Below are 21,515 nucleotides of genomic sequence, written 5' to 3'. Positions count from 1 at the left end.
TAATCACCACTTTGACTTCATACTTTTCCTATCAAGTGTTGAGTTAGCACAGCTAACACAGAACATGAAATTTGTTTTATTTGTGCGTATAAGAGTTTATATTGTTTACTTTATAATTAAGCTACTTTCAGCTCCTTTTTTATTTTTAGACGATGACAGAATTGCATGATTCACAATTTAAAATAATCCCTATTAACATATACAGGGCTCGTTGCTGCCCCTAACTCAGTTGAGTTGATCCTCTGTTTGAAACAAGCTGCTTTAGTTCCTGTCCTTTTACGTCCACCCTTTCACTTCTATATTATTGGCTGCCCCTCGCCTGGCTTTAAGCCATTAAAAGAAGCCTTAAGACTTCCTCCTGAACTTGCAATTGTAGGATTTCCAAAACCAAACTGCAAACCTAGCATTCAGTTCAATTTTATTTTTACAGTGCCAAATCACAGCAACAGTTGCCTCAAGGCACTTTATATTGTAAGGTAGACCATACAACATAAATACAATTAAAAAACACAATTCTCAAAACAAATTCATACTTTGACGCACAAAGTGCACAACAATATGTTTACATCTGAATGAATCATAAATGACAGTAGAACTGTTTTTACAAATGTAAAGGTGTTGTTGGTCATGTTTAATGTGAGCATCCAGCAGTGTGACAGGACAAATATAAAAATAAGAAAAAACTGTATTTCTTCAGAAACTCTTCATATACATGTAATTAGAGGAGTTACACTGCCCTACAAAGGCAGAGCAAAGTAACTGCAGAAGCAGCAAATTTAGGAAAACTGGTTTGGAATTTTCCTGTTCAACAACAAACTGTAAAATGCTTATAAAGTAATTCAAATTAAAAAATCCTTCCCACAGAACTTACACAGCATCTAAAAGGGAAACTATCTATAAACTGCAGTTTGTTTTATGCTCAGTACAAATGTAAGCTGCACATAGATGGTCAGAGATAGTTTAGACTGAGTGAGTAACTTGTGCTTTTTATCTTGTGTGGTGGTTCCTCTATGATTCCTGTTCTTAAACACTGACTGATCTTATTCTGTTTCTTCTCAAAGACGTGCTACAGATGTAAAGCCAGGAGGAGATGCACTAAAAAGTTCACAATACAGAAATTCCCCAAGATTTTAGTGCTGCGTATCCTTTGCTTTATTCATCACCTGCTGTGATGCTGTGCTGAGGCATGTGGGGTAGCTGAATGCTTTATTGAGATTTTATGACTTACTGCTTTGTATTCTGTTCTACTGAATTGCAAAAAGTGTTTTTCTAGTAATTAGCTGACCCTTAGCTATTCTGTTGCAGCTATGACAATAGCTGCAATAGAAAAGTGCTGTGAACAGTTAGCAGCAGACAGCTCTGCCATGGAGGCAGGAAGTTGTCATGTGTATAAGCCCAACAGTATAATTAAGTGAGTGAGCGCTGACAGCGCACATGATCAGATGTTTTAGCGAGCTGCTAATTGGCTGTTATGAATTTGTCAAGTCACTGAGGTGATGGATGTGTCATTCTAAAGCCTCAGTGGAGTGAAGCCGTTCCGAGTAGTCATGTTGAATGTTGGCTTGATGTACAGTTTACTGTATGCAGAGCATCTGTTCCTTGACTCCCTTTCCTCTAAAGACCTGAAGCGCTTCTCTGAGGCACGAAGAACCAGCAAACTGTCCACATTTGTTAACTTCCCCATGAAGGATCTTGACCTGCGGGAGTTTGCCTCTGAAAACAGCAGTAAGTAATGAGCTTGTACTCTCCACGAGTGGACTGCCACAGAACGCTATGTTTACACTAAATGTAGAACTTTTCTCTCTGTCTCACAGAGAAGTTTATTCAGTGTTTAGGTGTGAGCTAGTTTCTGCCTTTGTGCTGTGAGGCAGCAGTTCAAGCCAATGCCCCAGATCTACAACATTAAAATAATGGTTTCTACATGAAACTATTCTCCATTCAGATTTTTTTTCTAGTTCCATTATACTTTAATGGAGTATAATGGAACTAGATGGCCCCATATTCAAGTCATGGCCCATTGTGGTGAGCAATCACTACAGGCTATTGAGACAATATCTAGATTTGATTTTTGGGTGAACTGTCCCTTTCAACATGTGTTTTGTCGCCTTGCAGTAAATGCAGTGTACAACCTGTACGCAGTGTCCAACCACTCAGGCACCACTATGGGCGGCCACTACACAGCCTACTGTCGCAATCCCAGCTCGGGAGAATGGTACACGTTCAATGACTCCAGGTAGGTTCGCCACAAATCTCACACAGACACACACATACACTTAGTGTTACTATGACAGTTCACTGTTCGTGTAGAAGATCATAGGAGCTGTGTGGAGAAGTCAGCTCGTTGATAATGATAATTTTACAGGCTGTTATTGCTCTCACAAGCACACAAACACCCCCTGGCTAAGATAACAGAGTTGAGGAGTGATAGTAAGAGTTGCGGGTGCTATCTGCTCTGCTTAGCATCCCGTTGGTCACTCCAGGCTGTTTCCTGCTGCGCTGCACTCATTCATACCCTTCCATGCTTCCTCTTACTCAACACTGTTGTCAGGTCTGATGCTGGTTCTCCGTCACTCTTCGGGGGTTGTACTACACATAGCTGATGACTACACATAGCTCAAGCTGTTCTGTGTGTGTGTTTGGGAGTGTACAGCATGCACGCTGGCACTGAAACCATTTGGTAGCTTCATGAAAGATAAATGAATTGATGATGATTCTGAAAGTTACTCCAGCATGGAAACAAAGCAAATTAGATTGACTAAGTGAATTTGTTTCCTTTACCTCCTCATACACCAGCATGCATACAGTATATATACATATGCATTACTGCAAAGTAAGATTAACCATGTGAAGCCACCATCCATAAAGAGGCAGTGAATTGTTAGTGCTGTTTTTCTTTTCTACCCGTGTGTGTCTGCTTTGTTCTAACATTACAGGGAGTGCAGAATTATTAGGCAAGTTGTTTTTTTGAGGAATAATGTTATTATTGAACAACAACCATGTTCTCACTGAACCCAAAAAACTCATTAATATCAAAGCTGAATGTTTTTGGAAGTAGTTTTTAGTTTTAGCTATTTTAGGGGGATATCTGTGTGTGCAGGTGACTATTACTGTGCATAATTATTAGGCAACTCAACAAAAAACAAATATATACCCATTTCAATTATTTATTTTTACCAGTGAAACCAATATAACATCTCCACATTCACAAATACACATTTCTGACATTCAAAAACAAATCAGCGACCAATATAGCCACCTTTCTTTGCAAGGACACTCAAAAGCCTGCCATCCATGGATTCTGTCAGTGTTTTGATCTGTTCACCATCAACATTGCGTGCAGCAGCAACCACAGCCTCCCAGACACTGTTCAGAGAGGTGTACTGTTTTCCCTCCTTGTAAATCTCACATTTGATGATGGACCACAGGTTCTCAATGGGGTTCAGATCAGGTGAACAAGGAGGCCATGTCATTAGTTTTTCTTCTTTTATACCCTTTCTTGCCAGCCACGCTGTGGAGTACTTGGACGCGTGTGATGGAGCATTGTCCTGCATGAAAATCATGTTTTTCTTGAAGGATGCAGACTTCTTCCTGTACCACTGCTTGAAGAAGGTGTCTTCCAGAAACTGGCAGTAGGACTGGGAGTTGAGCTTGACTCCATCCTCAACCCGAAAAGGCCCCACAAGCTCATCTTTGATGATACCAGCCCAAACCAGTACTCCACCCTCCACCTTGCTGGCGTCTGAGTCGGACTGGAGCTCTCTGCCCTTTACCAATCCAGCCACGGGCCCATCCATCTGGCCCATCAAGACTCACTCTCATTTCATCAGTCCATAAAACCTTAGAAAAACCAGTCTTGAGATGTTTCTTGGCCCAGTCTTGACGTTTCAGCTTGTGTGTCTTGTTCAGTGGTGGTCGTCTTTCAGCCTTTCTTACCTTGGCCATGTCTCTGAGTATTGCACACCTTGTGCTTTTGGGCACTCCAGTGATGTTGCAGCTCTGAAATATGGCCAAACTGGTGGCAAGTGGCATCTTGGCAGCTGCACGCTTGACTTTTCTCAGTTCATGGGCAGTTATTTTGCGCCTTGGTTTTTCCACACGCTTCTTGCGACCCTGTTGACTATTTTGAATGAAACGCTTGATTGTTCGATGATCACGCTTCAGAAGCTTTGCAATTTTGAGACTGCTGCATCCCTCTGCAAGATATCTCACTATTTTTGACTTTTCTGAGCCTGTCAAGTCCTTCTTTTGACCCATTTTGCCAAAGGAAAGGACGTTGCCTAATAATTATGCACACCTGATATAGGGTGTTGATGTCATTAGACCACACCCCTTCTCATTACAGAGATGCACATCACCTAATATGCTTAATTGGTAGTAGGCTTTCGAGCCTATACAGCTTGGAGTAAGACAACATGCATGAAGAGGATGATGTGGACAAAATACTCATTTGCCTAATAATTCTGCACTCCCTGTACATCTGAAACTGAGCTGCTCACGTTGGAGCTGATAAATCTTGAACAACAGTAACTTTTACTATAACAGAAGACAGCCGACTGAGTGCACACAGATGATTTCAAGCTCAGAAAACAAGAACGCTTGTAGATTTCGACACTGTTCCACATTGCTGCATCAGCATAATGAGCAAGCTAGAAACAATTACAACTGTGTTACATTTAACAGATGCTTCGTACTGTATTCTACACTCACACAACCAAACAGATGTTTAAGGGAAGGCGTATGTCAGGCTGCAGCGTTGATTTAATGCTCTCCTATTAATCAAGCATCAAAGTCATTCCTGGAAGGCATACATCATTTGTTACACATCCTCCTGGCATCAGCACTAGCCAACAGAATTAATCCATTTGGAAACCATGTTAGCACGTGGGCTCCCTCAGACTTGACATCTCATCTCAAAATCACCAAATTCAGACATTCTGTTTTTAATACGGTGCTCTACTAAATGTACTCACACACATATGAGGCTCAGGTGGCGCTTTCAGCTAACTCAATTAGTCATTACATTCAAAGTCTGGGCAGGTTGTTTTAGACAGCAGTGTGTGACTGAAGTAGCAACTATAGTGCCTGACAGCTTCATTCCCTTTGTGCACTAACTTTCAGTTTGACTTTTTATCCCATTTATCATGTTGTAATTTCTATTAGAGTAAGATAGGAGTTACACTATATGGCATCCTACTGCATACTAACTGCTCAAACAGACTGTGATTATGTCTACAGTTAATATCTATAAAGACACCCTATAGCTCACTCAGAGGATCATGAGATAATTTTTGCTTGAATAAAATATATAAATGATACATTATAATCAAGTGTTCAAAGGCTTAAGTTTAATTTAATTTTATTTATATACTTTCAGAGTAACGCCAATGTCCTCCAGCCAAGTGCGCAGCAGCGACGCCTACGTCTTGTTCTACGAGCTGGCTTGCTCCTCGCGGATGTGAAGCGTCGTAGAGGAGGGCAGGCCACAGCACCACTCTGACTCACAGACAGACACTGGACGGATGGACACGCAACACATGAAAGTGCTGTTGGAGCCTGGCCTGTTTGGAAATTTTACTTGGACATACATTACATGGCTCACACAAACACACACACACACATACACATCACCCCACAGAAACTGCTGGATGGGGGGACAGGCTGGAAACCACTGGCTTTTTTAATTCTGCTCTCCGTTTGTACTCCCACATGTTGCTGGTTGCGGGTGGACGTGCGTTTACTGTGTGTGTGTGTGTGCGTGTGCGTGTGTGTGTGCGTGTGTGTGTGAGGTTGACAGAGGGCAATAATCCCATCTGAGTGAACCAACCAGGTGACTCAGTCTCCATCTCAGAAGCCCCTCTCTATGCACTGCAAACTGAACTCTGGTCCTGACCACGCCTTTCCTTCTTCTTCGTCTTCTCTTTGTGATCTTCTTGTTTGCCTCAAACCATTAAAACTGAGACGACCCAGTTTATTATTTTTCTTCTTGCTTTCTTTCTTCACGTTTTTCTGCTTTGAATTCATGTTGAGGGTTTTCCATTGATAGTTTTTGGGGCGGGGTAGGGGTTAATAGAGGCCCCTAGCATCGTTACCATCCTGGACTGTGGATGTACAGTGTTTAGACCGTGTCTATAACTGGACTGGTCATGGATACGAGAAGCTTGCAGCCCACCGGCCTGCTTGGTTTTCCCTCCCACAACCCTCCAGCACTCCCAGGTCCCTATTAGCATCTCCATAACTCTCCTGTTTTTCTTTTGTTCTCTAAAAGTGGTTGGGAGGGTCGGTGGCACTGTGAGCGTGAAATGTTCCAGAGAAGAAGTCTGCCTCTAACTCGTGTTTTATTTTATTTGTTTCTCCCACGTGTGGCTGCTACTGATGTTTTAAAAGTGCTGTGAACGGATGAGCGCACGGTCCGCTAAGGGTCGGCTACAGATTAATAATACAGATGATAACGGTAATAATCCTCATTGTCAGTATGGGGTCTTTTCTTCCTCTCTTGTTTCATGCCATTGAACAACATGGAAAGAATGTTTTAAAAAACACTATATCTGTATATTTTTATATCCTGATGCAATATAGAGAATGTACTATTCAATGGTGCTGAAAATGACCCGTAACTGTTTTCAGTTGGTTTATTTACCAGGTTTCAAGAGAGAAAAAAAAGTCATTATTTATGCTTACAGGTGATAATGTGATGAGTCACACTTTTTAACTGTGGCAGTCAAACACATGACTATATAAATATATATATATATATGCATATATATATATTTATATATATATATGAATAAAAGTGAGCGCAACAGTGCTTTTACTTTCTGTCTTTGTATTTTTTTGGTCTCTGCTAGAGAGTCTGCAGCTGCCTGAATCTGGTCTTATAGTTAAGACAGAGATAGCTACAATAATGTTTGTTGTTCCCAAAGAGAACATTTGTTCTAGTCACTACCAGTACAACCTTTATAACCAGCACATTCAATGGGTAAAATACGTTTTCTAAGTAAATATATTTCTAAAGGTGCTACTGGCATGAAATTCTCACCAGATGTTGGTAACAACCCATCCAATCCACACATGCAAAGAAAACAAACCGTAGATGTCCATAAATTATTTGTAGTAATGAGAAATGGGAACAGGGAAAAAGGACTGAGCATGGGAAGAAAGGGAAGTGCAGAAAGTCATGACAGCTGCTGAAATCTATCAGTAATTAGAAAGCAACGCTGCCACTTAGTGGAAATTAATATCAGCTAGTTCAGTCCCAGCTGATCCATTACAAAACGGTGTCACACAAGCACCATCTCATGATGGGTAAAACCAGCGAGCTCCCTCAAGACCTTCACCACATTATTCTTGCAAAACATACAGATGGCATCGGTTCCAGAAGGATTTCTAAACTACTGAAGGTTCCGGTGAGCAGTGTTGTGGCCATAATCTAGAAGTGGAAAAAACATCCACAACTAGGTGCTCCCCACACCAGATTTCAGACAGAGTGAAAATGATGAGAATCAGAAATCCAGGAACCTACAGGATTTGAAGACAGAATCACATTTAGAAATGCATGTGACTGGTTTCTCCATACAGTAGGCATCTTGAAGCTGGCATCACCAACAAAGGCTTTTGTATGGAGTATTAAATACATTCGGTAAGCATGTTCAATACTTATTTTACCTGCAGTACATAAAAGCACAACAAATCACAATTTACTAACACAAATCACTGATCGTGTGACCTGCACACTGCAGCATTAAGTGAATCTATATCTTTTAAATGTAAAATGTGGAACCGTGTATCTTCTACCTGAAAGTAACCATTCAGATTGATAGATTTCCATACTGTTCTGTTATAACTTATCTAATTCTACTTTGTGAAACAACTGATAGGGCAAACACATTGAGAAATCCAATTCACCAACTGCAAAAAGCAGAGCTGAAGCCAAGCAGACAGCTGCATCGACACTGTCAGGAAGCCTGTCAATGAAATTCCAAACTGTGAGCCTTTGCAAAGTTTAATGTGGTCTAATAATAGGAAGAATGTAGCACACAGAGTTCAGAGAGAAGTTGAGACAGGCGACTAGGGCAGTAGAGTGTGTAGTGAAGGAGGACATGCAGAGGGTTGGTGTGACAGAGGAGGATGCCAGGATATAGTGAGATGGAATCAGACGATCTGCTGTGTCAACCCTTAAAATGACGCTGAAAGAAGAAGATGGTCTCATAAAGTTCACATGTATGATAAAGTACAACTAGCACTGAAGTACAAATCCAACAGTCAAATTAAACACTCAAGTGTATTTATTTAAACAGACAACTGTGAGGCGTTCCTGTGAAAGTGCTGCAATATTCTAAAGAAATACATTTGATTTCAAAAATGGCATTGTATTATAGGTCACAGTCACAGTCTGGTTCTGCAGTTGAGTATCCTCCAACTGCTGAGAGTTTAGTCTAGTTTATCTATACAGTGCCAAATCACAATAACAGTCACCTCAAGGCGCTTTATAATACATACAGAGAAAAACCCAACAATCATAGGGGGTATGAGCAAACACTTTGGCGAAAGTGGAAAGGAAAAACTCCCTTTCAACAGAAAGAAACCTCTGGGAGAACCAGGCTCAGGGAGGGGCGGCCATCTGCCGTGACCGGTTGGAGTGAGAGGAGGAACACAGAATAGAAGACATGCTATGGATGAGAGCCAGAGATTACTAAAAAGTTTTAAAACTTTGTACAACTATTAAAACATAGTGAGTGAGACAGGTGACTGAAGAAGAAAAACTCAATGCATCATGGGAATCCCCCAGCAGCCTATGCCTATTGCAGCATAACTAAGGGAGGATTCAGAGTCACCTGGTCCAGCCCTAACTATATGCTTTAGCAAAAAGGAAAATTTTAAGCCTAATCTTAAAAGTAGAGATAGTGTCTGTCTCCCGAATCCAAACTGGAAGCTGGTTCCACAGAAGAGGGGCCTGAAAACTGAAGGCTCTGCTTCCCCATTCTACTTTTAAATACTCTAGGAACAACAAGTAAGCCTGCTGTGCAAGAGCAAAGTGCTATATTGGGGTGATATGGTACTACAATGTCTTTAAGATAATAATAATGTGGCTTGATTATTCAAGACCTTGCATGTGAGGAGCAGGATTTTGGATTCAATTCTGGATTTAAGCCTCTCTGTTGTCACACCCTCCCCTCATTCTCGATAGCACTCTGTCCTTCACAGCACATATAAATAATATCACTCGGTCTTCCTACTTTCATCTCCGTAACCGTCTTCGTCCCTCACTCACACCACACAGTACCGCCATACTTGTCAATGCTCTTGTCACATCTCGTCTGGATTACTGTAATTCTCTTCTCTATGGTTTACCTCATAAATCCCTCCATAAACTGCAGTTGGTTCAAAATACAGCTGCTCGTATTATTTCCAGAACTAGATCCACTGAACATATAACACCTGTTCTTAAAAAGCTCCATTGGCTCCCAATTCACCTCCGTGTCAATTTCAAGATCCTGCTTCTCACTTTTAAAGCGCTTCATAACTTTGCTCCTCCATATCTATCCGATCTTCTCCATACATACTCACCCCTTTGTACACTCCGCTCTTCTTCAGCTTCCCTTCTGTCAGTTCTTAGGCCATTTTTACCTTGTTCAGTTTTTATATTTGCAGTCATACTTTCATAACTGTTTATGTCTAAATTTTATCTACCGTGTTTGCTATATATACATTTTTCTTATGTTTTTTATGGTATTGTTTACGTGCTACTGTAAGGTGACCTTGAGGGTCTGAAAGGCGCCTATAAATAAAATGTATTATTATTATTATTATTATTATTATTAAGCCAGTGAAGCCAATGAAGGGAAGCCAATTTAGGAGAAATAAGCAGTTTCTTTCTAGTCCCTGACCTTGCTGCAGCGCTTTTGGATTAACTGAAGGCTTTTCAGTGAGTTTTTAGGACACAGTGATAATAATGAATTACAGTAGTCCAGCATCACTCTGAGATAGGATATTTCTAATTTTAGAGATAATGCGCAAATGGAAGAAAGCGGTCCTAGCAGACTCATGTGGAATCCAGTCCAAGCGTTCCTGCAGGCAAATATGAACTCAGTGTGGATTAGGTGACATGCAGGCACAAGCACCCTTCACACTATCAGACTGATGTATTTGTGTCAAGTCACGCGGTCACACATAATCAACACAACTGGAAGTAATGCTTGATGTAGGAGATTAGCAAGTTGCCAGTTTGCACTATTTCTAAGCTTTAGGTCAAAGACTACTGCCCCGAGGTCACAAAGAAACTCCAAACCATTGTTGCAGCAGTTCTCTGGGCACTTATTGGGCACTTAATTTGAAGTATGTAGCTTTCATTAGCTACATGCTTTCATTTTAATTGGCAAGAGGAAATCAAGAAGATCATTAACTGAATCTTCTGTCAAATCTGTTAAAATAATACTCAGAATTTTGCTGACTTTTCTTTAAAATATGGTTTTAAATAAGCTTTTCTTCCCTTGGAAGTTATATTTCTGTCAGCATCTTTGCTGGTACAGGATTCTTCTGTACTGTAGGTTCCAGTCCAGGGTCCTTTCAGTACCATGTCTCTCTCTGTTATAATGCCTCTGGAGAAAGGCTGGAGCCGCCTTGCATTCCTGCTCTGTGAGAACCAAGCACACTTTCCTGCTTGCTGCCTGTAAATATATGACACGCTGGTTCTACTATATGTTGGTATCACAGACTGCATACTGGAAACTGTTTAAGCCCCTGTGTTTTATTTCATTTGTAATTTTTCAATGAGTAATTTAATCTAAATGGACATGAATCCATAATATTGTTAAACGAAGACTTATCTTAGACTGGACTGACATGTCCTTTTATTGGTAAGTCACTGTCATTACGACATTTTCTGACATTTTACGACTGAGAAATTCAAAGGTAGTTTAAAGTCAAGGATTTCTATTGGTTTAAAGCTCTTCTCCTACAGCCAATCATAGCCCTCTAAATAAAGGTTGACGGAAGTTCAACAAACCATCAGAGAAGCTAGTTGCCGTTAGCTTACTGAAATACGATGGTGTCCCTACGGCAGGTGTTGGTATGTAGACTGTGTTAAAACGGTTACGGGGACCAGGAGGAGGCCGGCTAACATAATGCTTTCTGCTCTGGTCTGTGGCGCTCTGGTGTTCCCTGGACTTTTCTGCAGCTCCAGAAAAGTCCTTAAATCCACTTTCACACAGTGGAGCGACGCTGACGTGGTTTGTGTCAGTGAGAGGTCAGCATCCACACGGGTCACCTCATCAGACTACGTTAACACAAACGCCAGTTTAATGTTGTGTTGTTTATCTGTCTCGTTACACACACTGCGGAGATTTGCTTCCTGTGTCACATTACTAACAGGAAAGAGCAGCTAAATTCGGCACATATATAACAAACCATAGAGGCGTTTTTGACGTAAGGAATCCTCTGATTCCCGTTAAATATAAGCTTGACTTAGATTTTAGAATTTGACATAATAATTTGGTTATGTGTTTGTAGGATATGTGCCGAAGGCACCACATTGCACGCCTGTGAGGGTTTGAATATTCATTGCGTGTGCAGTGGGGACTATTAAAAAGCCAGACAACAAATAAACGTGCATGTATTCCAGTGCAGTTCTGTCTACCCAAACAGTTGCTTTGCTTACTTTAGGCTGGTTTCTGCCATACATGCTTCTCTGGCTACTGCAGCTGGAGTCACAGTCATGACATCCTGCAGGGACGTCATGGCTGACAGGTTAGTGTTTCATAGTTTGTTGCACATGAAGACATGAGTTATCATTAGATTGTCAGTTTGTTAGTTCAGTGAAAGTGTTTCCTGTCTCTCTTCACAGTCACTGGCTGGTGAACGCGTTTGTATTGTTTGGAGTGCCCTACATGGTCTTTGACATCTATGCCATGTATCTGAGCCACTACCATACTCAGAAGCTCAAAGGTCATTCCAGCTCATACAGCGGCCACTCTCTTCAGACAGTGAAGGCTTTTCTCATCAAGGACTCCATGTTGGTTCTTCATCATATGGCCTTGCTTCTCATTTTCATGCCCATCACTCTGGTGAGAACACTGAGGAGTCTCTTCCGCTTTGTGTGTTCAGGCTGACTTGCCACTAAATGTTTGATTTGCAGTTCTTCAGAAGAGGACTGGGGGACTTCTTCATCGGCTGCCTGTTCACCACAGAGTTCAGCACTCCTTTTGTCTCCATTGGAAAGATTCTCATCCAGGTAATGCATGGGATTTACCTTTAGAGGAAGGCTGACATCAAGAAATCCCACTAGTGGCAAGAAAAGGTCTGCTTAAAGGACAGCACAGAGGCTTCGATCTTGGCAGCACAGGAACAGGACCTAAGCTCCCGATCCATAGATTGAGGAGTCTCCCACAGCTGACAGGACCAGAGTGGCAGACTGTACAAAGACACCAGAGACTAGCCAAAACATATGGGTGTGAAAATCTGTCACACTAACAATTTCAGATCATCAAGCAAATTTACTGTTAGAGAAAGATAATTGATTTAAATACAAAATGCAGTTTTTAATGATGAACCTACCTGGTCCTGTGTTTTTATTGTGGGACCGTGTGCAGGGTTTATAATGGTCATGTATAAAAGATTGTGTTGTAGTACGACAAATGGCATAAATTCTTATCATGTTGGCATAAAAGTGTTTTGTGTTACGCACATGGATGTATTAGGGAAGTCCCCTCACCATCTTTCTGTGTTTCATATCCAGCTGGGTCTCGACAACACCAGACTCCACAGGATCAACGGCATCATTGTCTTGCTCAGCTTCTTCACATGTCGGATCCTGCTCTTCCCCTTCATGTATTGGATGTATGGCCGGCAATTTGGGATTCCTCTGCACAGAGTGGTCTTTCACCTGCCACTGCAATGCAACGTGGGTAACCTAGTGCTCCTGGCTCCACAGATCTACTGGTTTATACTTCTGTTGAGGAAAGCCAACAGACTGTACCTGAGGCAGAGGAAGGGGCCGGCCCGCAAAGACTGAAGACTCCATGATTTTCAAAAAAAAACAACACAAAACCCTCAGATTATTGCTACAGTTAATGAAAAAATAAGTTTATTATTTTCATAATAAACTTAAGTCAGATTTAACAGGAAAGAGTTGTTTAACTGTGACTCTACCACATAGTCTGTCAGCAGTGCTGTTTTCCTCTTGTCTGTTCAGCTTTTATATGTTAGAGCCTCAACAATGTTACCCAACTACACAGAATCTGTTTGTATAAATTAAAGTCACTTTAATGAATATAGGATGAAATAATAACACACTGATGATGACTGAGTGCCCCTGGTGTACAGTACACACATTTAGCTTTTGTTTTCATGCTGTCTACAATGTTAATGCAAATAAGAATAACTGCTCAACGTGTTGCAAAATATGATTTTAAGTTTGGTTTTTAATTCACAGAGATTTCAAGCTTGTTACTTCTTAACTTGAGTTCAGTGTGACAGATTTCCTCCTTATTTCCATCTCCATGCTTTCATTCTTGCACCCTACATGAGTAGTTTTGTGTCCTGCCCTCACATACAGCAGGTCTGTGTCTCATTATATTAAAAATATCTTTTCTATGACATCACATAGAGCCAAGAATAAAAAAATTAAAAAAAACTATTTCGAGTCGTCTCCAGCCTGAGCTTCTGGCTCACAGGGATAACTTGTACACACACTGACATCATTAGCGGATTCTTAGAGAGGTGCTCATATTAAACATGATCTTAACATTACACTGTTGTTAATCAGCAGGCATATTCAGGATTGAGTTTTTGCAAACGCAAAGTGCTCAGTGGGAAACAGCAGATAGATCAGTGTGTGCATGATGCTGCTGAGGACACGAGCTGAGCAATTTTCTGCTGCAGCACAGCCTTCATCTCCGGGTTCTCCAAGTTGTCTGAGATGGTAGAGAAGAAGTGGCCGGTGTTGTCGCACTCCAGTGGGGTGCAGCTGTTTGGGAAGGCGGCCATAATGGCCTCGTACTGACTGAGGATCTCCAGACTAGAGAGGAACAGAGGCTCACATTGGCCTCCTGGCATCATCACCTGAAGGGAAGACACATTTCACCAGTGAGCCTGTAGTCCTGACTCAGGAAAAGAACACACTGAGAGAACTTTGTAGCAGTCAAATACAATGGCATCTAACACATGCTGATCCAAGTGCATTACTAAATTTGAGCAAACATGCTGCTTGGTTATAAGAGGAAAAAATTAGCCAATCAGAGACAGAATGGTGTAAAGAAGTCGTACCTGGACGTGCTGAACGTGGCAGAAGAGCTGGCTCAGAACAAAAAGAACTTCCTGGCTTGGAGCAGTCTCCTTCTGTGAATCCTTTGATATCAGAGGAGTGTCTCTGGCTTCTTTGGACTTTGGACATATGAGAGTTGGATTTGAGTCTGTGGTTGCTGGTGTTTTAGGAAGAGTTGAAGCAGAAGCAGTAAAAGCACCAGATGAAGGAAGAGGCAGTTTGGCTCGTAGTGAATTCATCATGTCCCTCACAGCGTGGGCGTATAACCTGCCTACGTGTGCCCAGCCATTCGCCGACAGCCAGTCAGAGCAGCTGGAGCCGCAGAGCAGCTGCAGGACTCGAAGCAGGAGGACTGACAGGCGGAGTTCACATGAAAACTTCCTCAGGTCCAGTAGGGGCAGAAAGTCCACGTACTCCAGAGAGAAAGGCACGTGAAGGCGGCTGGATGTGATCAGCTCACGGAGGCCTCTCAGCAGCCTGCTCCACTGGGAGACGGAGCACCAGGGCAGCATCTGAGTCAGAGCCACTAGCAGGCCTTTGCTGAACATGCTGACATGGTCAGGTTTGTGCTGGTCCAGAGTGAGACAGGACAGCATGGTGCTCTGCAGAGAGTCAGATATGGAGCAACACTCCATCCAGGCTAAAAGACCTGTGCCCAAACCGTACGAGGGAAGGTCCACACCCAACCATTCCTACAGGACAGACATAGTGTTCAATGCAAACTGAGAGCAAAAACAATCGGCTCTAGAGAAACCACACAAATAACAGTATCACATATTTTTTTTCTCAAAAAGTGAGCCTGTGAGCCAGATTTCAATGTTAAAATGCCCAAATTTACAGCATTAAAAATTTGGTTTACAGCCTGCTACAAAAATGGCTTAAAGGTCTACAGGCTGAGCAGCATCTGCTGATTGAAAACCTAAAACTTGTACATTACGGTGGCCTGCAGAGGTCAAAGAACACCAGCAAATAGAAAAATCATTAAAAAAATGGAAGTGTTTTTGTGGACATAATAACAGATGGCTGTTTAACAGCTAATAACAAATATGTACAGTATCTACAGTTTTATATGAATCTTGTGTTATCCTGCATCGTCTTCTCTGACGAGTCCTCTTCTTTTAAGCATGTCTCAGTGTGATCATGTGCATGTTTTGGTTCTGGTCACTTCTCTAGCTGGTCCGTCACATTATTGTGTCCCGATTAACACTTCAGTTGTGGTTTGTGTGCTTTTACGCGTTTTTCTATTTTCTGTTTTTAAAAAAAAAAAGTTTCAGTTAATTTGACCTTTCAGGGCTTTCGAGTTTTGATTTATCTGATCACAGAACAGTTTGGATCTATCAGTCCATTTATGAGCTTTGCCTCAGAGAAGACGGCAGTGTTTCTGGATCATATTCACAAACGGTGATTTCTGGAAGCGTTCCTGATTTCTATGATGGAATCATGGCTGTTTTTTTTTAATCCATTGCTTTCTGAGGGCCTGAAGGTCCTGTCCTCTGCCACAGAGATTTCTCCAGGTGCTTTGAACCTTTTTGAAGTTATGTACCAGAGATGATGAGATACTCAAAATCTTTGCGATTACATTTCTTTGTAGACTGGTATATCTCTGCCCATCTTTTACTTCTGAGAAACACTGCCTCTCAAAGATGCTCTTTGTACTCTGTATTGTTACTGACTTGCTTCCAGTTAACCCAATTAGTTATCAGCCACTTGTTTTAGTAACACTGACTTTTCCAGTCTTTTAAGGCCTTGTCTCAAAGTTCTGCCTCAAAATTGAAAAGGAGATTTTTTTTCTTCTTCTTCTTCTTCTTCTTCTTTTTTTTAAAAAAAAGGTACATTTTCTCAGTTTAAACATTTGACACGTTGAGTGTTGTACTTTGAATAAAATGAGGGTTTAAGATGTTTGCAAATAAATTCATTCTGTTTTATTTATGTTTTACCCAGACCTGGGTTTGCATTTTCACAGATTGGATGTTGATACTTGACACTGTTCTTCAAAGAAATTCAGGAGTAGGCGGGTTCCGCAGTAGGACATACCTGTTCAGGTAGATCACACACAGCCAGTAGAGAGGAGGGCACTTCATTTTTAAAGTGCTCCCCCCACACAGGGTTCAGCAGGAACTGAACCGTCCAGTCCAGCTCTTCCATCTTGTTGTGGAGCCAGAACAGCGCTCGGGACCAGCTGCTGGGGGCCGCTGCCACCTCCGCACCCACCACCTGCCCCAGAGTGGTCAGCACTGACAACAGCAGCTCCTTCATATCCATGGACCAGATGTGGTGGTCTGGTGGTTGCTCCCAACATCTAGGAGGGATCAGGTGGGTTTAAGTTGAAATCAAATGATGTTAAACGCTATAAAGGTTTAACAGCTCAGAAATAAAAAAGTGGAAAGCTTTACTTATGATACAAACCTGAGAGTCTGGTTGTGTAGCTGGGCCAGCATGTAGAGGAGGGGGAAAGGAGAGCAGTCGAACACCCAGTGAGGAGTGGTGGCTGCTTCCTGCATGTCCACAGACAAAGCAGTCTGAAGAAGCTGGATACTCAGCTCTGCATCCACAGAACAGTGAGCTGGCAGAACCACAGAATAACTATCAGTGAAAAAATAATTTACTTTACATCCCAATGCATTTATGTGACAGCCTTGGGTTATAGGTAGATTAGCCAAATGTAACTTAAAATGAATCTACAGCTGTGGTCAGAGGTTTCCATCCACTCATCCTGGTGATACATGTCAGGGTGATTTGGGTGACTTTTCATGATTTCCTTAACCTGTTTCTTTTCTAGGCTGGAATGCTTGTATAGCATCCATCTGTAATGACTTTAAAAAGAGAAAAAAAATAGGGTGCATGTCTGAATGCAAGTTTGAATTTATTTTAGATTTTCTTTGATCCACACAGGGCCAAGATTTAACATACAGGCTCTCATATATACATGCACCTTACTAATATTTGATTAAATGTGCCTTTAACCACACTTTAACCAGATGCTTTTAGTAGTCATCTGCCTTAACTCTGGCTGCTATTTAAACACTCTTATTGGCAGAATTGGTATTTAATTTAAACACATTTCATTTAAATTGGTTGGTCATAGTGCACAACTTTTAAACAGGGTTCAGTTCAGAACTTTAGGAAGGTCATTCCAGATACTTATTGGAGCCAGCTTTCAGCAGCTAGACTCTGTGATCACCAGTTCAAACAACTGTATGTAAGAACAAGTACACTGTAATTGAACCGCTGTTCCAATTTCTGGAAAAGACAAACAGTCAATCTCAGATAAGATGAAAGTGGTTCAGGGACAACCCAGGGACCATCAAGCCTGCCTTTAACTGGAAACTTCTGGAACAGCAGCATCACTGTCCACAGTGAAGAGTTGTTGTTTTTTTTTTTACATCGCCATGGACCAAGAAGGTGCCGATATAGAAGCCCCTGTTCCAAAATCGACATCTTCACACTTAACTGACACTTGCAGCTGCAGAGGCTTTCAAACCTAAGAATGCTGTACCTGCTGTCAAGCATGGTCGTGGTAGCATCATGCTCTGTGGCTCAAATCAACAGTCAGATGGTTGAAACGTGGATAAAGAAGGCTGACATTACCGTAACCTTCTGGAATTCCCTTCCTAAAGCCCAGACCTCAACTCTAGTGGTACCAATAATTTTGAATAACCTATCAATTCTGCCAAGAATTATGCCAGATGCTTATTGGTAACTACTAAAAGTGTCTGATGAAGATGCAACATGCTACGGTACACTTAACCTTTTCATTTAACATTTAGAATTTTGACCCTGTCAGGATCAGTGAAAATAAATTAAAACCTGTGAATCCAATTCTTGTTTGGTTTTTTTCAAAGTCATCACACGTATGCTGTACAATCATTCCACCCTGGAAATGTTAAAAGCCCAGACGTGATGGAAGCACCACGTTTACCATGACATTCATATCCATGACGAGTGGATCTAAACTTTTGATCACAACTGTAAAATGCTAATAAAATAGCTAATGTAGGTTGTGGTAAACATAAACATGTGATATTCACCTGTAGCTGAGAGGTTAGGCAGGACAAAGGTTTTCACGACTTCGTGAGGTGACAGAACGCTTTCCCTCTTTCCTTCTCCCTCAGCTGAAGTGACGGGCTCCATGAGCAGACCCAGAAACTTGAGGAACTGTTCTTTTTCAGTTGCTAACAGTGACTTGGTCTGGATCATGTCCTGTAAACACTTGCAAAGTAAACTGCACACCACATTTTTCCTCCCTCCATCTCTTCTTCCCCTCTGGTCTCTGAGTCCTGGCAGCTGTTCCAGGATCTTAGCCATTAGAGAGAAAGCTCCTTTGTTGAAAACAGCCGAATGACAGCAGGACCTCAAAGTGGCTTTGGGGTTCTGAAAGGCCACTCTTGCAACTAGAGAGGCTGCCGTAGTCAGATTGCCCTGTGAAGCTCCCACTGAAGCTCCGCCCGCCCCCTGAATGATGCAGTTGAAGGCCATGTTGAGCTCCTGTTCAAACCCATCAGCTAGAGCAGCAGGTACAGAGCACTCGAAGAACCCCCTGCTGGATAATCTCAGCATGGCAGCCAATGCTTTGTTCTGGTCTTCTAATGTGAGTGTGGAGAAAATACCTGAAGTGATTTTCAGCAGTTTGTGGCACTGCCTCACATTAGCGCTCTCGCTATGAAGTCTGCTCATTAGGGTGGAGGCGAGGCTCATGAGGGTGCTGTGCTGCCGGAATGCCCCCTGGTTTTTTTCCAGGCAGTCGAGCCAGCGATCTGCACGTTCTGCCCATAATGGCTCGCTGGCAAACAACACTGCAAAGTCCTCACAGTCTTCCAGGTGATGGGTGATGATGACAGCAGCAACCTCTGCGCTCACTTCAGGGCTGCTCTCTGCTGCAGGGAGGGACAGTGACTTCAGCACACCTCTGAGTGTATCATTCTCTCCTTCAAAGTCGTCACTCCCAGCTCCGGGTGCTTCCTCTAGAGAAGCCAGGACCCTCTGGATGCTTTGTTCTAGCTGGAAAGCAGAGTAACTAGGGCTGGAGTGGTCACACTGACTGAGAACACCGCTTTGCCAAAACTGTGCAAGCTCTGTGATAATCCTCAGGGCTTCACTCAGCTTCATCTGGCGCAGATTAAACTGAGAAGGTGTGTGAGAAGCACGCAAGTCTTTCAGAGCTTCCTGAATCATTTCAGGACTCAGCTTCTCCATGTTCTCCTCCCTGGCTCGGAGGATTTTACACAGACAGTCCAACTTCTCTTTAGCTGGAAGCACCACGTTTTGGTCTATCAGGAAGGTTGTGTAAAGAGCATTGAGGGAAATGGATAAGGCCTGAAAGCAGAGGTCAGGTGAGGATATGTGACCTTTCATGTCTTTGAGTGCGTAAAGAAGAATGTGCAGAATATCTGCTGAATTTGGCGTGTCTAACTTTAACCTCTTTGCAGCCTGAGGGGACAGACTGGAGGACTCAGAGGAGAGGCGAGCAAGCTGGCTGGCAAACATCTTCTCTATGCTCTCTTCTTCTCCAACCTCCTCTTCCACTCTGCCTTTCCACAGCTCCCACCAAACCTCCAGAAGGAGTCGGACATCGTCTTCCCCTATGGGATCGCTCCTCACATGTTCCACCAGCCTTTCCAGCTCAGCACAGATTTGAGCGTGAGGAAGACGCAGGAGGAAACTGGCAAAAACACCCGCAGCTGCTGCTGACTTCACCAGCTCCAGCAGGACGACACGGCTGACCTCAGGGAGGCTGTTTTGGAGAGAGAAGAAAGGGTTCTCCCTCCAAGCAAACTCAACGTTCTCCTCAGCCTCTCTGCACAGCAGCTTCAGCCACACAACACAAACCATCCTCTTTTTCCAGCTCTCAGCTGCTGGGTTGGGACAGTCACTGACTTCATCCTGTCTGCAGATTTCTTTCAGTGCTTCCAGGATCACATGTCCCACCCGGCTCCAGTCTGCTTTCTGAATGGTGGACAGAGATGAGGGGGAACACAGCTTATCAGCCAGGAGGAAAGCTCCCCGAAGCACTGTCGAGTCTGAAAGAACAAGAGAAAAGGCATCAAAACTCAAATTTGCCAGAGGAAATAGATTTTTTTCAAAATTTTTAACTGTCCTCTCAGCTCCTTAAATTAGCCTAAAATGGCAAAGCTGCGCAAAAAACAACACATTTGATCTTAAGACCAAAAAATGCCACTTTGAAAATGGCTTTTGACTGGAGATAAGCTGAAGTTCAACTCTGGTTCATCTTAAGTTGACAGGAAGGAACATGGTCTGAAGCCTGAGCTCAGAGAGGTTACTTATATCTCATTATTTTAAATGGTGATCTTGTATATGAACATCCACACTCTGTAGAATAAGGTATTAGTGTCTATTTTTCAGTTCCACACAGAATGAATACAAGCTATATAAATATATATAGAAAAAAATGTCGCTGCTCTGTCATTCTCACACACATACAGCAGAGCGGTTAGAGAACAGCATTACCTCTTAAACTGCTAAAGCTGATACTGTTTAATTTTGTGGGGGTTGATTATGGCGAAAAATCTCTGCACATGCAACATTAACTGTAGCAAAACAGAAATTGTGACTCGTGTTTTCTGTATGGGAACGTGAGGAGTGTAACGGTTACCTTTGTTCATTATTAGTGCCAAAGCTGCAGAGTGGACCTGGATGCTGAGAAGCTAGTTTGCTAATTTTAGTTCCAACTATAAGCTGTACCACAGCTCTAATATTTTACATCAGAGTATAATGAAGTAGAGAGCAAACACGATACTACCTCCTAGCAAAGGTTTGTATAAAGCGCTTCCGCTGTTAGCGTCAGCGTGTGCAACCAGAGAGTATTCATGATCAAGAACTCCCACTCTGTGGATTTCCGGTTTCATAGAGGGCGCTCTAAGCATATGGCAGAATGAATAGAGCTCTATTCAGCCCCAGAATGTCATTTTTGTTGGGTAAACAATTTTGGTTATTGTTTTTTGTTTTGTTTTTAAATATTTTCCTTAATAGTAGCTTCATTTTCACATTTTTATGGTTTCCAACATTTCGGTGTAATACAAACAGCACCAAGAGCCGCATAATGCATCGACTACTTTACTTTCAGGCATGAAACACACAGCCGCGGAAAACTTCTGACAGTAACTTCCTGACAGTGATCACCTTCGACCACCACAAGCAGCGTGTTCTCATATGCATGATAGGTTTTGTTGTGGTTTAACTACGCTCCCAATATCTAAATAACGTATGATGTAGATTATTAGACCTAAAATCGGGCATGGAG

At 42.3% G+C, this 21,515-nt stretch overlaps 3 protein-coding genes across 9 annotated transcripts in view; 2 read left to right on the top strand and 1 right to left on the bottom strand.

Moving 5' to 3' along the window:
* LOC120729925 (ubiquitin carboxyl-terminal hydrolase 2-like) overlaps positions 1-6,805 on the top strand; it is a 62,627-nt gene extending 55,822 nt beyond the window's left edge. For all 5 annotated transcript variants that reach the window (XM_040025953.1, XM_040025927.1, XM_040025936.1 and 2 more), the window contains 4 exons: positions 1,062-1,140; positions 1,621-1,725; positions 2,113-2,233; positions 5,375-6,805. In XM_040025953.1, the coding sequence (XP_039881887.1) occupies positions 1,062-1,140; positions 1,621-1,725; positions 2,113-2,233; positions 5,375-5,459 (390 nt within the window). In that variant the 3' untranslated portion in view covers positions 5,460-6,805. The remainder of the gene's footprint in view (positions 1-1,061; positions 1,141-1,620; positions 1,726-2,112; positions 2,234-5,374) is intronic.
* A 4,108-nt stretch (positions 6,806-10,913) lies between these two features.
* Positions 10,914-13,599, top strand: LOC120729911 (ceramide synthase-like). 3 transcript variants are annotated; one of them, XM_040025896.1, is made up of 5 exons: positions 10,946-11,242; positions 11,659-11,742; positions 11,840-12,059; positions 12,131-12,226; positions 12,731-13,599. In XM_040025896.1, the coding sequence occupies exons 1-5, from the start codon at positions 11,121-11,123 to the stop codon at positions 13,004-13,006; spliced, it is 798 nt and encodes a 265-aa protein (XP_039881830.1). In that variant the 5' UTR covers positions 10,946-11,120; the 3' UTR covers positions 13,007-13,599. The 3 variants fall into 3 exon arrangements, with proteins under 3 accessions (XP_039881848.1, XP_039881838.1, XP_039881830.1); XM_040025914.1 differs by lacking the exon at positions 12,131-12,226 and having other exon boundaries at positions 10,914-11,242; XM_040025904.1 differs by lacking the exon at positions 11,659-11,742 and having other exon boundaries at positions 10,944-11,242.
* Positions 13,473-21,055, bottom strand: gemin4 (gem (nuclear organelle) associated protein 4). The gene is made up of 6 exons (XM_040025838.1): positions 20,868-21,055; positions 18,286-20,274; positions 16,664-16,820; positions 16,292-16,556; positions 14,260-14,949; positions 13,473-14,055 (listed from the first exon to the last, which is right to left on the bottom strand). Exons 1-6 carry the CDS (start codon positions 20,875-20,877, stop codon positions 13,822-13,824), a joined length of 3,345 nt encoding a protein of 1,114 aa, XP_039881772.1. The 5' UTR covers positions 20,878-21,055; the 3' UTR covers positions 13,473-13,821.
* Positions 21,056-21,515: the final 460 nt, after the last annotated feature.

The sequence above is a fragment of the Simochromis diagramma genome, unplaced genomic scaffold, assembly GCF_900408965.1.
Source record: "Simochromis diagramma unplaced genomic scaffold, fSimDia1.1 OVJJ01000348.1, whole genome shotgun sequence".
Classification (NCBI taxonomy): domain Eukaryota; kingdom Metazoa; phylum Chordata; class Actinopteri; order Cichliformes; family Cichlidae; genus Simochromis; species Simochromis diagramma.
This window is presented reverse-complemented; position numbering and strand designations above follow the sequence as displayed.

Coding starts and splice junctions, on each gene's coding strand:
- LOC120729911 (XM_040025896.1), top strand. CDS start 11,121: ATGCTTTCTGCTCTGGTCTGTGGCGCTCTGGTGTTCCCTGGACTTTTC. Junction 12,060..12,130: donor TTTTCATGCCCATCACTCTG/GTGAGAACACTG, acceptor TTTGATTTGCAG/TTCTTCAGAAGAGGACTGGG. Junction 12,227..12,730: donor TTGGAAAGATTCTCATCCAG/GTAATGCATGGG, acceptor TTTCATATCCAG/CTGGGTCTCGACAACACCAG.
- gemin4 (XM_040025838.1), bottom strand. Junction 16,557..16,663: donor CTACACAACCAGACTCTCAG/GTTTGTATCATA, acceptor GATCCCTCCTAG/ATGTTGGGAGCAACCACCAG. Junction 14,056..14,259: donor GCCACGTTCAGCACGTCCAG/GTACGACTTCTT, acceptor TCTTCCCTTCAG/GTGATGATGCCAGGAGGCCA.